General features: G+C 41.0%; 1 protein-coding gene across 1 annotated transcript; it reads right to left on the reverse strand.

Moving 5' to 3' along the window:
* Nucleotides 1-4,195: 4,195 nt before the first annotated feature.
* LEO1 (LEO1 homolog, Paf1/RNA polymerase II complex component) lies at nucleotides 4,196-15,647 on the reverse strand. The gene is made up of 12 exons (XM_042875946.1): nucleotides 15,546-15,647; nucleotides 14,382-15,107; nucleotides 14,006-14,113; nucleotides 13,201-13,295; nucleotides 12,413-12,558; nucleotides 11,803-11,887; nucleotides 11,371-11,465; nucleotides 10,984-11,118; nucleotides 10,314-10,449; nucleotides 9,804-9,990; nucleotides 9,435-9,532; nucleotides 4,196-6,424 (listed from the first exon to the last, which is right to left on the reverse strand). The coding sequence occupies exons 1-12, from the start codon at nucleotides 15,601-15,603 to the stop codon at nucleotides 6,320-6,322; spliced, it is 1,974 nt and encodes a 657-aa protein (XP_042731880.1). The 5' UTR covers nucleotides 15,604-15,647; the 3' UTR covers nucleotides 4,196-6,319.
* Nucleotides 15,648-16,380: the final 733 nt, after the last annotated feature.

The raw sequence follows: 16,380 nt of genomic DNA on the forward strand, positions 1-16,380 counted from the left end.
TCCCCTATCCGGTATAATTGAGTACACTTAAACACAGACACAAATAGTTTAATATCCAAACAAACATCTGTATTTATAGCAGTACCCCATCTAACACGTACACAGAGTAAGAGCAGCCAGATCGAGACAGCTGGTTGTCAACATAAAAATCTATTCAGTGTTTATCCCACTACCCATGACTAAGCATGACTGTAAGAGAAAAAAAGTACTCTTGTGTTTTGATGAAGATATAACCCCATCTTGGGATACTTTGACTCAGTGAGTAGCAATGTCTTAAGAGTACTGTGGTCAACTGAATTTCCCCTTCCTAAACTAAAGGTTAAATAAGCTGGGAGAAACAGACAGGGAGACATAAAACACTTTTTATAAAACCGCATTCCTCGCTCTGGAGCACAACGGACAGCACTCAGAAGCTGCTGATGCAGTATCTGTATTGCAGGTTGCTGGCTCATTCTGTACGTTCTCAGAAAAGTTTCAGTGTGGAGCTGAAATTAACACTGCTTGTGAGCAGGCATGTCATGGAACCGCACACTTTGCTGGGTGCTGAAATTAGGACCAGTTTGTTGTGATAACTTCAGAGGACAATAATAAATTCCCCTATTTTCCATTGAATACACTTGTCTGTCTTTTCCTTCCAAGCATGCTTTATTTGCACATCCCACTTAAAACCTCATTTTCTCAGGGAATCTGATCCCCCCTCTTATCTGAAACAAATAAATCTCCTGTTTCTATAGCAATGCCTGATCACATAGTGGCAGGTCAAGGCTTCAGTTAGCATTCTACTAGATAACACATCTCTTCTAGCCTTTTACAAACATCCATAAATACTCACCAGTGTCTATAACTCGCTTGATGTCACCCTCATTAGATGAATAGACAGATTTTGTTCCTTACGACATCCCTTCATATCCTTGACTGAGTTCTTAGAGTTCACTGGGCTAAGGATCCCGCGTGTTTATTCTGGAAGCTATTTCATCTCTGCAATACTTTACCTTAGACTGACGATCCTCACCATAAGCCCGAACACTTTTGAAAGTGTCTATCCTGCTTGTAAATCATAAGGAAGGTTCAGTAAAATGGCTTAAGACTTCCAAGAAGAAAAAAAGGAACATTAGCTACATCACAAGAAAATTCACAGAACTGTTGGGTAGAAAAACAGACAAACACTTTTAGTCAGTAAGCTAACACTCTGCTATTTCTGTCCTTGCTATTTAAGCCTCTTCTTTCATCATCAGTTGTGAAGCTGTAACTTATCGCCAATACTTTTCAAAATGATTGTAGGTATTCTGCATGTTTTCTCCAAGGGAAAAATGTTCTCATTTCCTTCCCCAAGCAACAGACAGAAAAAAAAAATATGGAGTGCCAAGACAGGAAATTCAATCCAATCTGACACATAACAAGTAGAAATGAGGGTATGGAGAAAGGATAACAACTCAAGTTGTGTTGATGTTAACGTGAAATATTTATCTATCTACAGACAGATACATGTCAGACTCTGGATTACGTGTTTCCCTCAAACCAACATCTATTAACATGCTTGCAAGAAAGAAGAAAACCTCTAACATTGTAAACTGCTGCTGGTTGAGTTTTTTCCAGTTACTTCTGTGAGGGAAAAAAAAGAAAGAAAAAACAACCCACCATGTTTTAGCCACGACACTTTGGCTTGATCCTTCCTTATCTGCTGTGGGATGCACTCCTCCCTTCACAAACAGTACAGTCTGAGTAGCAGTTTATTTTAAGCTGAAAAACAAGACTGGAAGATGACAAGCTCACACAGTTTAAATACAGTTACCTTATTCCATACTTGTAAACAAAACTTGATGCTGCTGGCATTACATACAACCAGCACCAGCACTGGACTTACAGCAATAGTAGGTTGCACATCTCACAATACAGCCCTCAGCCAACCAAGCAGGACAACTTCCCAAACCTGAGCACTGTGTACAAGTGTCTGGAACACCCAAACGAAAGATGCTGATTACTGCCGTTGCCAAAAACTTTTTATGTGCTTTACATATGAGAATGAGAGTGGTCCTTGAGTGTCCATGCAAAATTAAAAAAAAAAAAGATTTACTGTAGAGCTCAACAACGAATCCTATTCTAAGAGCCCGTTCTGTACAGAATTTGTATCATACACCTTTACACTGACAAAGAAGGAAAAAACCCACCAGATAACTGACAAATCATCACACGAGGATTAGCGTGTCTTTTCCAGTTACATTATGAAGGGTTACGAGAACAGAATAGCATGAAAACACAAGAAGTTAATTCAGTCATAGGATGGAAAAAAGAGGGTGTGATAGTTGATACTTTCACTGTTTTTTAGGATTTTATTTATGTTTCATTTACAATGTATGAAGAATACAGTGTATGTATGATTCCATGGCTATCAGTAACTGCAGGAATGCTGCTCTTTCCCAGAAAATTTCCTCATAACTCAAAAGACATGAGGTTACTTTTGTTCGTAAGCTGGCCCTCCAGTCTCTCATTTCTTCACAAAATAATGGAGAAAACAAAGCAACAAATAAAAACTTTCTAGTTAAGTTTCCACTTTAAAAACTCTGGTTTTTTTTCCCCTCAAGTATCAGTCCATTACAGTTCTGAAACCATAAAAACTCCTTTAGAAAAAAAAATGTTAAGAAAGTCTTGTGAAAAGATTTTTATTTTTTTTTAATTTTTTTATTTTTTTGCCAAATTCTGTCTGAGAATGATTTCAGCAGGGATTTACTTAATTTTATGTCATTTTCTCAACTACTTAAGCTTATATAATTCATCTGAATGCCCAAGAGTTTTAAAGCAATTAAAGATACAAGCTAGCAGTCAACACTTGTTTCAGCTTTTCTGTAAGTCTTTCATGTCCAGACAAGCACTAAAAAAACCCCAGCTCAAGTGAAAGGGCATCACTAGGCAACACGAGGTGTTAGTCACATTGCTCTCCACAAGCACTTCCAAGTCAAGCCACAGGCAAGTGTCTCAGTGTTACAACAGCACAGCTAAATTTCACAAATCTAATATGTAAAACTTCTTATAACTCACACTAAAAGAACATTTATCAGAAACAGAATCTTCTCCTCCTTTCCATGTAACGATCTCTATGCATTCAGTAACACTCAGCTCGACCACCAGCATAAAGCTGTTGGAGAAAAGCTCTCACTAGAATGGGCTGACACCATGGGCTCCTATGCCCACTGGCTGAGAAATAAATACCTATGACTTCATTGGAAAGTCACCATCTCATGTTTAACACATTCCTGCGGCTGCAGCTTCACATCTGAGCCGAGTTAAAACTTGCTGCCACACACAGAACTGTCCTGTCCTACCCCTTGCCCCACCTCCAGTCACAACCGACACAATGTGCCAGCTGAGGCACCTACACCAGTAGAAAACTATCAACTCCTTTCTACCAGGTCACGTTAAGTTCTCAAAAAACAGTTAAGTAAGTGCTCACACCTCTGCTAAAGAGAGCATCCTTCCTTCCGCCACGTCCCCTGATGTCCTCATGACCACGCCAACTGACTGCGCTGGCTGCCATGCTCACATGGCTGATGAGGTAGTTCTGTCGGCCCATCTGGCACAACACTCCAGCACAGCAGAAAATTAGTGTCCTGGGCGTTTAGCAAATTCACGTATTGCCAAACCTGCTGCCGGGAAGAGAGAAGGACTGCATGGGCAGCTGCACCCTTCTGAGGGCAGCCCACAATCCATCAGGCTTGCTGTAGCATGAAAACTGCGTCAACTTGCATGGCTAAGATGGAAGAAAATGCTACTCAGTGCTAAAAGGAAAACTCCAGTTCAGCAATTGGCAAGTATACGGTTGAACAACAGACCTGAAACAACAAAACTATATAGCTAGGAACACCTTTCAGTGATGGTTTCAAGACAACTTACCCTACACTCTAACGCTCAGCTCATTGTCAGCTCTTCAGATTTTTATTTTTGGAAATTATTCAAATCATAACCTTTCTGGAAGAAGTACTCTGCAAGTCTGTACAAAAGTAAATACAGTTCATCTACTTGTTCTTCTCCTTACACATTTTAGTTTCAGCTTGAGATTTCTGATTTGGGTAAGAAAAAACAATTCCAAGTAATTCTCACATACTTGGAGGCTGGGAAAAGGGAGAAGAAAAAAACTGTCTGAGTGAAACAAAGCTGTACATCACACTCCCAAGCAACAAATACTGTGGCTAAGACAAAGTTCATTCAAGCGACTTTTAATTAAAAGGTGATTGTTAAACCAATTTAGGCTGAGAAAACACTTTCTAAAATTCCATGTTTTAATAAGACTTTAAAAGAGCAATTTACAAAGGAAGACAGCAGAAAAAAACCCACTACTTTTAATCTTTTAAATCCACAAAAGCCTCATTTTTGGAAGGTAAAGCAGCCCACTTACTAAGCAAAGGCTTAGTCAGCATCGAACCTTCTGATATGCTTCAGATATGCTTCAATTAAACTGACATTAAGCAATACATCAGCAGTGAAATGGTGGTGTGCTTCCATACACTTTGCATTGCTGCTTAGGAGGTACCTGGGAGACTTTGACAAGAAAGTCTAGCATCCACACAGCACAAGAAACAACTCCCTTTTTCTACAGCTGGCTTCTTCCTGAGCAGGTTACAACAGAAAAGCAGGTAACCATGTGTGAGGAGCCAGACTCCCAGCAGAGGTCTAACCTAAGAGGATTTCAGGGTCAAAATCTGAGCAGATGGAGAAAGGTTTTATCTGCACAGGGAAGAGAGGCAGAAACTCTTAGAAACAATTACAAAAGAAAAACAAGAACAGTTTCTCAGGCACTCAGACTTCAGAGTAGACATTTTTCACTTTGTTTTCATATTTGCAAGTGTCTGCACCGCAGTCAGCTGCTGAGCAGAATATATTAACGTGCGCAGAGCTCTGTGCTCTGCAGCTAGAATGCTTCCCACACCTTCCAGGCAGGAAAAATGGAGGTAGTTTACTTCAGCAAACTGTTTGCCTAATTACACATTTCAAAGGCAAGACAGCCAGGTTAAAAGCTGTAACTCAACAGTTTTTATAGAAAAGCATAATTCATCTGGGCAGGAGAAAGATAAGTAACATTCATTCTTACATAACTGTTAGCTACTTTATCTTACGAAACATCAATCCACACAGCAAACTTTCCATAGCACCACTCAATGCATTTAAAGAGGCATTAAGCTATGCTTTCTGCTTGCTTCCTGCTGTCTCTATGAAGTTGCAAGCTTTCTAGGACTGTCAAAAGCCAGTTAAAAAACAACACAGATAACATGGAAATGCTATCTCACCAACAAGGGAAACTACACATGGGAAACATAATCTTAAAGAGTGGAAAAGATGAGACATTTCTTGTAGCCTCTCATTTTGCAATGCTATTTGCATAATCAAATAAGGTGTTTAAAAATAGCATTAAAGCAGCAATGATTCTGTCCACAATATTCTCCTCCATCGTCTTTTCAGCCAACCAGTAACAACAGGAAAATGCATCATAAGGCTTGTATGAGGTTACAAAATGGTATTACTAGGATATGTATGAGTGCAGTTCACTGCAGTTGTTCAAGAAGTCTTTCATGACCTTGCAGAAATTCATTAGTTTTCTATAAACAAGTGCTTCTATTCTGACATTTACATCGCTAATGTGACTGTTATTAATGCTAACACTCAGAGACGTGGATTTTTGTTCGATTTGTGGAAAAATAAACATCTTACGTGGTTGGTTCACTATTCTAACTACAGAAACTTCACAGTTTACTCAGAGTAGACATGATAAGAAATACATTCAGTCAAAAATATCAAAATATAACAGCATAGTAATGCATGTAGTATGTCCACAGCCAGCAGAAAATAAGGAAAGCGAGGAAAAAACAGTATGGTGCTGTAGCACTCATGTGTTACTCCAAATCTTCTGTACAAATGGTAACCTTCACCTCCATAACCTCTGGGAAAACTTACAATTTAAGCATTCTATATGAAGGTTATGATTTCTTCTAATAAACTCAGTAAGACCACCAATTTATTCACTTTTATTCAGTTGTACAACCAGTTTGTACTACAGTTTTCAAAACTGAAATGCACTGTACAAGATTTAAAACCTGGTGCTGTGATGATCCCCATTGCAGCTGCTGCTGCAGTAAGATAAGATGTAAAAATATGAGAAAGTAAAAAAGAAAGAAACCAACTTTTATTCACACCAGAAACACAAATTTCAATGGAATTTTCCTTTATCAAAATAACCCCAATATGGCTACTTACATCTTTGTTGTAAGAGAACTGTACAATTTATATATAAATATGTATATATAAAATCAACTTTAGTGCTCCCTCAATGTTAATCATCATCATCTTCCTCTTCATCACTGATGACATACTTCTTATGCTTCTTACTCGCTTTGTCATCATCCTCTGCTTTTCTCTTTCCAGAAGGCTCCCCTTCCTTAAGGCAAGAAAGGACAAAAATTTAAAAAATATTCAAGCTAAAATAAAAAACAGCCTCAGAACAACAACAAAAAGGATTTTTTTGAAGGAAAAGCAAAATCATTTGTTCTAGTCTTTCCACCTCATGCCTCTGTAGTGCTGCACTTCATTGGTCAGCATTGGTTCCAGTCTCAGACCCCAAACCAAGAGGGTCCACAATACAGCTGCACCTCCATTTACCTCAGTGGGAATGCATCAACACCTGCTTCAAAATTAACTACTGTGTAAGAGTAATTTATCTCCCAGTCTAGGTTTATGGAGTGTGTAATATCACTATCAGCAGTTATGAATTAAGGAGATAAGCTTACCATTTCCCTCAGATTCCTAACACTGGGGTTCTACATGGGGTTCATATGCTCTTCGAAAAGAAGTGCTATTTATACAGTGACAAAAGCCTGCAACTCTTATGGTATGGATAATTCCTAGAATTCGTAGGGAAATTTTCAACACGGAGAAGCTTTCTGTTCAGACAATCTGGACAGCTTTGCTCAGTTGTCAGACTACTGATACTTGCAAACCTTAAGCTAGAGCTACTGAGAGAAAAACAACACAAAAAAGACATGAATTGGCAGGTGTTTTTGTCTGCCACATTCTGGCATAAAGGAAAAAGACTGATAAGGAACCACCAGCACTAAGAAACAATCCCACAGCTTACAGTCCTAGAAATACAGCGTAGGAGGCTTCAAAGGGCTGGTCATGGGAACTCCAATCAGTGCAACTTCAGTTACTGGGAGGAATTCACAAAGAACTTGACACGAGCCGATCACCTGAGATAACTTACAGCCTGTTTTGTTGGGTTTTCTGCTGTTAAAGCACCTCACACCATTCAATTCAAATGCTAAAATATAGACTCTAATGCATGAAGCAAACCAAAATCTTGTGTTTTCCCACAGATCATAGAATCATAGAATGGCCTGGATTGAAAAGGACCTTAAGGATCATCTAGTTTCACCCCCTTGCTGTGGGCAGGGTTGCCAACTGCTAGACCAGATAAAATAGAATACTTGTCAATCTCTTTTATTACATCTTAAAACTCGAAGAAAAACGTCTAACTTGGTGACACAAGTCTTGTCTTTGTTGTAAAAACAACCCTAATAGCAAAAACAGGTGAGTGGTTCACAATGCAGAGATCTAGAAGAAATACTGAAATTATGTAGAAAACTATTTGGGAACTAAAGAACAGGCAAAAACCCAGATTCTGATTAACCAAGTGGCCTACAGCACAGGCCCAAGTTGCTTCAGGTTACCTTATCAATATGTAGAGTTCAACTTCTTTTTTTTCCTGTCACACTATTTCTAGATAATCTCCTGTTTGTAACAACACTGCAATGACTTTTTGCAGGCTGGATGACCAATTCCTAGCACTTAAATACAGAGCCAACAGTTTGATTGTCAATCTAAACACATTTACACCAGTTCAGTTTAAATCAGCCTTCTAGGCACCACTTCAATCCAAAGTGTTCTGAAGATACTTGGTCACACTACAGATCATTAATTGCTAATGCAAAGCTCATCAATTTGGACACAAAGGATGAGTGGCAACTCAATTACAGTTTAAAAAGAAGAGTAACTTTGCTAACACCCTCAGGCATAAGTAACCTAATCTCCTCTTCCATTAGTTAATTTTGTTTATTAAGAGCAATGCACACATTAATTGGATTTTAAGAAGCAGCAAGAGACAACACAGCCTTTCTAATTACTTATTATTCAAAACATTTGGTTTTATATTAATGTTGAATTAGAATGGTGAGAATCTGAATTAGGAAGGAAATTTAAGCATGGAAAACAACTTAGTATGGGTGGGAATCTCAATCACAGCTACTTCCTCGGAACATTTATTCTCTTATAATTTAGCTGGGCTACTGTTAAGGACTCTCCTTCCTACGTGCAGAATATCCTCATTAATTACAGTAACTTGCCACATGGTGATAAAGGTATCAATAACAGACTGAAGTTTTCAGCATTGCCAACCCACTGCTAGCAGGACAAAGATCTGGTCTGTGCCGTTGACTGACAGCACACAAAAGCAAGTCCAGTGCTTTGTAAATACAGATACTGTGCTTTCGGTGAGCATGCAGGAAGTAAGTTGTGCACTACTGGCTGGGTTCCACAAAGTAGAGCTGCAGCACCCCTCTGTGGTTCTGACAGGAATACTGCCTTTACAGCGGGCAACTGTAAAATGGAGGCTACCATTCTCAACCAGCAGAGAAACACAGTTAACAAAGCCTTTCTTCTGAGAGACTAGAATTGCAAAATCCCAACGTTGCTATACTGCAAACTAACAGCTAGCAGTGTCTTGTCCATAGCACCAACAGAGCTCTCAAAATTACAGTTTGGTCTAGCATGCTACATGTCACTAAAGAAAAGCGACTGAAAAATCTAGGACAAGAGCTGAGATAATTTCAACAGTTAAAGTAATCTCTTAAGGGAAATGGTGATATAAAACCAAAGTTGAACAAAGCATTGAAAAGCATTCCATGAATTAATACTGACCTACCCAAACTTCTGTTTTTAAACTTCTGTACGTTATTCCACACATAAACATTTAATTAAATAAAATATAATTTACAGTGAAACAGGATTGGAAGATGAATCAAACCTGCATGCCAGCACAAAAACACCTCTTGTAACCTACAAGGTAGTAGGCAGTAAGAATCTAAGCTTAGGAGACGACACTGCAGTAGGGACCTGGTATTATTTTTCCTCTCTATGTGATTCTGTTGAAGTCACTTTACTCTGCACAGCACCTGCTTTTCTGTGCAATCAGCTGTAACAATAAGGATCTCCTTTAGGTATCACTCAAATCTGTGAACTAATGCAGTAAATAAGAAATAGGCACGATTAATTAATCAGCATGCCAACACAAATGTTATGCTAATCACTACAAAAACGTCAGCTTTACAAACTGTACTAAGTGCATGTTCCTGGCTGAAAATGAGTAGCTATTAAAGAACAAAGTCATCTTTTACCTCATCACTCGTCAGTTTCTTCGCCTTGAGTAGTCTTTGTGTTTTATCCTCATCTGAGCCTTCATCACTGTCTGAAGAGTAGATTCTAGCTCGTTCCTCTGCAGAGAAAAATGAAAAGATAAATATTTATCTGAAATTGCTGAGAAAAAGACGGTATGAAAAATACTGCTTGTACATTTAGTCCCACAATAATCAGACAGAATCTAATCTAAATATTATTAAATGAAATAAACTTGCACGAACTGAACTCTCATCTCCTCATGTATCAAATTAAGTGGCAAAATATGATCTTATCAAGATTCTCCCGTGATACAAATCCACCTGAATTACAAAGGCCCTACCTTAACTACTGGTAAGGTTTATTATTACCTCTGATGCCACCTTTGTATCTGTTTTTGATAGCTGCTAGACTGATTGCATCATCTCCCTCATCCTCTTCTTCGTAGCGATCGGGTTCTAAGTAATTTGCACTCAGACCACGCTGATGCTGCTTCTCCCTCATTCTTCGCTGCTGAGATTCTCTGCGAATGGAAGCTCTTAATCTCTCCTCTTCTTTCTGTCCAAAGAAAGCAGCAAAGGATGAGTCAAACATAATAAAAATCTCAGTACTCTGCTGTAGCTTTTGAAATCCTCTCACAGCAGTGGAAAGAGTGCATATAATTCTGTTTTTTTTGTGGTAATCTGTAAGATTAAGCAATTTCTAACAAAAAAGCTGCATGTACAAGCAGCACATACAGCTAACAATTACTGCTTGTTACTCCAAAATACACTGTTTTCCAAAAATACATCAAACGTTTAGAAATGTTCAAATACATTTTTTCTCTTTTTTTAATGACTTCAGATTAAATCAGCAGATAAGAAAGTTCCACATCAGAATACCTTAATCATTTCTGTGCGCTGAGACTCTGGATCACGACCTGCCATTGGCAAAATACGAATTTTCTGGGTCTTTGAACACCTATCTGCCAGAGACAGAGTCATCTTCCTGTGCGTGGCACTGTCTGTAGAGTGTGGCCTGTTGGAGAATTGCTTTGGGTTAAATACTTATAAAAAGAATCTACCCGTTTTCAAGTGCCAATCACACAGTAGGTATACTTAAGACTTGAAAGATTAATCTACACAAAAGTAAAAGCATTACTACTACTGTGCACTGTCACAGCTACTGAAGACATCGCTTTCTCTCTCAGCACCCTGTCTACAGTCCATTATCAGCCTAAAAAGTCATTCTCACATTTCACTTCAATATCCCAAGTCATAATCATCACCCTGATAGCCACCATTCTGATTCAGATGGAGACTCACCCTTCACAATACAAACTAAAATACATTAAAAAAGTAAATGAATACATGCAGCCTTGATACGGCAGTGAATAACAAACACATCAGCCTTTCAAACTGGGACATCCAGCTTAGGAAAAATTTTTCCCAAACCCTCCAAAAATAGCACATTCTTAGCAAACTGTTGAGCTCTGAAGGCTTACTAATGGCTATCTCTATGCACTAGTTACAATACTTCATTGCACCACTTGATAGTGAACATCACGTTTACCTGAAGGTTAACTTGGTCTTGAAAACAGCCTGTCCTTGCAGACCGGTCCCTTGTCTGATAAACAGATGGTTGTGATCTCCCTGCAGCGGTGCCTTGTACACATCAAAGACCTCATTTCCCAAGTGGAGAGACATGCTTAAAGGAGATTAATGTATCAGTTACTTGATAAAGCCACTACAGTCCATTTTTTCCTCATGTGTAAACAGGAAAGCCTTTGCGTTTCCCTTTAACAAATAGCCAATAACTATATTTCACCACAAACAAAGCAGAGCAGAACATTTTCAGTGCGCTGAGACTACACTGATTTTTGTTGCTCAGAACAGTCCATCAGTTTTGCATGCTACAGGATTCCACTGTGAAAACAGGATGCAAAAAGTTCAAACCAACCTTCCATCCGACCACTTGACGATGCGGGCATTGCTTTCTCTGATCTCATTCCCTTCCTCATCTCGCCGCATCCGCCACCGTATTGTGTTTTCTACCTGTCAGAACAGCACAGCTGTTAAACTCACAGTGCAATGCTGTGGTAAAATACACCCAATGCTGGTCACGGATTACAGCTAGAAGGGTTATATAATCCGCTGTGTGATACAAAGAGATGAAGGTGAAAGGGGTGGCTCTCACAGGAGAAAGGCAGTTGTTAAGTTTTTTTAAAATTTGTTCTTTCTTTAGCATTACTAAAACTCAGCAATAATCCTCAGCAATGAAGCCATCCGTACCTTTGGAACTTAAATCACAACTCATTACACCATTACAAAACACCTGAAATAGACTTTGATGAAATGTGGTTAGGTGAGCATAGAGGATATAGACTTATACCTTAAGTTTTAATCTCGTTCTCCCTTCTTCATCAAGCATCTCCTCATCTTCAAACTCATCCTCATAATACTGGGGATCAAATGGTCTGTAATAAATTATACAATACAGTATTCATTCTTCCAGAAGTTAATCCAGATTAGTCTTGTGCACAGTAACAGGTGCTTGAAAGGTTGAAATTATACGCTGCACACAACAGGAGGCACCGCAGCTGTGAGGCAGCCATTTCTGCAGAAATGTAATTTACAGCATTGATTCTGCACTGCAGGAGGCCAACCCAAGCAGCTTCACCACCATCAATTACTGCCACTTTAACATTCACACCCTCTCAATGGCTCCAGCTAAAGAAAGCAAGTCTGCTTCAGAACAAAATGTCTCCTCAGTATCAGGATAAAGAGGTCAGGGTTAAGGCTGGAAATAAATGCAGGTAATTTTATAAGGAGGCCCACTCATTAACCTACACCCTACTGACCTATCCTCACTAAAGTGTGCACCTTAATGTTAACCATTTTAAATACAACCAATATAATTAATTGTACTACTAAAACAAAAGCAAAATATTGAAACTAAGAAACCCAACAACTTATCATCTGCATATTTAATATAGAATTACCTGGGCTCCACACTGAGAAAGTTGGGCAGCTTCACAAAGTACAAATCGTTACCCAAATCTGTGTTTACTTTTGGTATTTCTACCTCTATTCTTGTCTCTGGAATAGGCTCTTCCTCCTGCTGTTCTTGGCTCAGCCCATTCTCATCCTAATGGCAAAGAAGCACAATAGGAGCAAAAATATCAGTCTGACTGTTCCTGGAATAAGTGCTTCTATTCTGACTGAGAAAAATTCTGCTGGTATGTAGAGAGAGATCAAGAAGCTTCTCATAAATGCACTTGAACCTTTCCAATAAAACCAATCCATTTCAAAACCAAAAGCCATTTCAAATACCAGTGGGAACTCGAGAAAACAAAGACAGAAAGGAAATAGCAAGAGAGCTGACACACAGTTTTCAGCAAGGAATGAGAAAATAAGCATGGGATAAGATTAAAAAGAAATTCTTTAGTATCTTCAAGGCTCAAAATGAAAATGTTTGTCAAACAGCTGTATGTAGGGTACCAAGAAGACCTGCGAATTTGTATTTCTCTTGATGACAATCAAAATGTAATCAGTGTATTCGTTTTTCCAAATGGAAGAAGTGGAGCAGGGCTGGGGGAAGGCATGTCGACATATCTAATATTGCTGTGCCAAAAGCTCCAATCATTATTTTAGCTAGGGCAAAATGATCTGTAGATTCTTACTTAACGCTGTTAAAACTTTTTCCATTAAAATATTATCAAACCCCACTGACGTTCCAGATCTCAAAGTGGAATAGTGGTTTCATTACTTTAAAAGTCAGTCTACTCACAATAGGCTGTCCTGGAGTTGGTGGCTTGTCTTCCCCGTCGCTCCCTGAAGAAATGTCATCTGCTCCTCCAAACAGGTCCATGACATCTGCGTGTTCTGGAGGAGAAAAATTACTGTTATGAAATACACATATATGCAAACATACATGCCCCTTCATCAAACAAAACACAGAAAAAATAATCCTTCACTTTTATCACCACTTAAAATCACCTACAAAGTTTAAGAATCTCTAATTGTTATGAAGCACAGATTATTCTCTTATTCCGTAAAAAATAAAAGATCCCCCTTGTTCTGAAGCTGGAGAGTCAGTGCTTCCCTGGAAAGGCTCTATTATGGACAATCCAGGTGAAAAGTGGCAACAGACAAATCAAGAGTTAAAGTTCATCTTTTACTCAAGTAAATAGTTTTAATATACATGACAAGCAACCTCACTGCAAACTTTGGAAGTTTTACTTCTCATTAAAAGCAACATCTTCTCTTGATCAGCAAAATATCAGTGTTTCTCAGGCTCCTGTGATAAGATGCACCATGAGCTTTGACAATGGGGTGTGAACCAACACTCACAAGAGAAAAGCTCTGTCTCTCGTGGAGAAAACTGAGAGATGACAAAACTAAAGCGAAATCACCAGGAGAAATACGGCGTGTGCTTCCTCACACAGCACCTTTTCTGTGCCGCTCTGCCGCGCCCATGGCACTGCAGCTACATCACAATGTGAGTGCTATTGACTGTACCAAGTAGCACAGCAGATAAACCATGCATTAAAAGACAAATGAACCAAAAGCCAAGAAACCAATCCCACCTTTACCTTTCTGGCCTTCTGTATCACTGTCCACCTCTGAATCTGATGCAATCGGTTTCTTTCGCTTCATTCGCAAGACTTCATCTTCACTATCGCTGCCTCTTGCAGACTCTCCTAAGAAGCATAATTATTCTCAGCAGACTAAGAATTCTGCTTTACACATTTTAAAATTCCTTTTATTAATCAAGTTGTTTCAGATTAGAAGTAATTTAAACACACTGTGTAAAAAAAAAAACCAAAAACACAGTATTAAAAAGATGCCCACGTTTGAAAGTTATGTGATTAACATTTAAGACAGAATTTTTCAAGCCAATGTAAATGAAACAATGGAGAACAAACCAGGCTGTAAGAAGCAAACCATTACAACTGCACTGGATCCTACCAGATTTATGCTCCTGCTCCTCCTCATCAGAATGCTGTGCCCTTTCGTCATCATCAGAGTTCTGCATCTTCTCCTCATCGGAGTGCTGGGCTCTTTCATCATCGTCTGAGTTTTGCATCTTCTCCTCGTCTGACACCTGTGGCCTCTCCTCGTCGTCAGAGTTCTGCATCTTTTCCTCATCCGAGTTCTGGAGCCTCTCCTCATCATCAGACATCTGAGGCCTCTCATCTTCATCAGAGTTCTGTGCTTTCTCCTCATCGTCTGAGTTCTGCTGTCTCTCCTCATCATCAGAGTTCTGCTGTCGCTCCTCATCGTCTGACTGATCGCTTTTGTCCTCCTTGCCCCACTTCTCATCCTCCGAATGGGCCTTTTCTGAACCATCTCCCTCAGAATGGTGACTGCCCTCATCAGAGCCGTGTCCCCGCTCGTCCTCCTCATCATCATGAGCAGCTTCTGAAGCGCTGTGCTGGTCCACATCCGACTGATCGTTGTCTTCATGCTCAGAGTGCCCCGAAGCTTCGGAGCGATTGTACGACCTCTCGGAGTGGTTGTCGCTGCCCGTGTGATGGGAGGCTCCTTCGTCCTCGCTGTCGTCTCCGAACAGCTCCTTGTTGCTGGGCTTTGCTGCCTCCTGCTCATCATCCTGCTCGCTGTCGCTGCCCGAGGCGTTGCTGCCGGAGCCCACGTTCTCCTGGTCGGAGTCGGAATCTGAGCCAGAATCAGTATCTGCAAAACAAACACCGCCTCTCAAAGTTAAGCCATCCCTACAGGGGTCAAACAGGACACAGGCACGCGTTACCCAACAGCAGAACTACACGAGACACACAAGTTACCTACAATAAAACATCTACTGACGACGATACAAAGAACGACCACAGGTACCACTCAATATGCCCGCTATTACCTAAAGTTCTAAAGCTCTGGGAGGAATAAGCCGTTACACAAAGCAAAGAACTCAGAGGCAGTGCCCATTGCCAGGCGCTGCGTCGCCGTTCCTTAAGACGCCTGTAACCACTTTTCACCTGTGAAGAGCATGGAGCCAGCGGGCTGCACACCCCCACCCCCACCCCCGGACGGTAACCCGACCGAAGCCCGGCGTTCCGCCCTGCTTTGCGGGGGGGCCCGCGGACGGGAGGCCCGGTACACGGCAGCTAACGGCCGCACCTTTCTGCTCGGCCTCCGAGTCGGCGTCGCTGCCGAACAGCTCCTCCATGTCGGCCATGGCGGCTGCACGCGCCGGCGCCGCGCAGTGACGCGATACGGAGCGCCGGGGGCTGCATCCGGGAGGGGGAGGAGGACAGGGAGGAAGGGCTCCTCTGAGCTCTCGCCGCCCTCTTCCGCTTCCTCAGCACCGCCCTCAGCTGCAGCGCGGAGCGAGGGTTGTGCGCCCGTTGCGCGGCGCGCTGCCATCTTGTGAGGCGGGAGCTCGCAGCTAAGGGAGAACTACACCTGCACACCACGACCCTCTCCCCAAAAAGTGCATTTTAATAGTTTTCGTACAACACTTGTATGAAATATTGGATCTAAGGCCTGAGCAGCAGAGTTAGCCGGGAATATAGAAGTAAATCAGCACAGCGGTGTTAGTACGTTCAGCAGCAACACCGCACAAAGTCTGTATGGGAAATGCACCAGCTCCCTTTGTCAGCTGCCTGGCCGCCTCGTGTCACATCAACTGCACGGCTCAGCTCGGCATCACCTGCAAATTTGCTGAGGGTGCACTCAATGCCATCGTCTGTGTTACTGACAAAGATGTTGAAGAGTGCTGGTCCCAGCACAGACGCCTGGGGGGCACCGCTCCTCACCAGCCTCCACCTGGACTCGGAGCTGCTGACCACAACCCTCTGCCAGCAACCATCCAGACGATTCTTTATCCACCAACTAGTCCAGCTTTCAAATCCATGTTTGTCCAATCCAGAAATAAAAGCATGGCACAGGACCATGTCAAAGCCCTTGCACAAGTCCACGTAGATGACAGCAGTCACCTTCCCTATGTCCACCA

This window comes from Lagopus leucura, unplaced genomic scaffold (assembly GCF_019238085.1).
Source record: "Lagopus leucura isolate 7727_CA_CO unplaced genomic scaffold, USGS_WTPT01 Super-Scaffold_100015, whole genome shotgun sequence".
Taxonomy (NCBI): domain Eukaryota; kingdom Metazoa; phylum Chordata; class Aves; order Galliformes; family Phasianidae; genus Lagopus; species Lagopus leucura.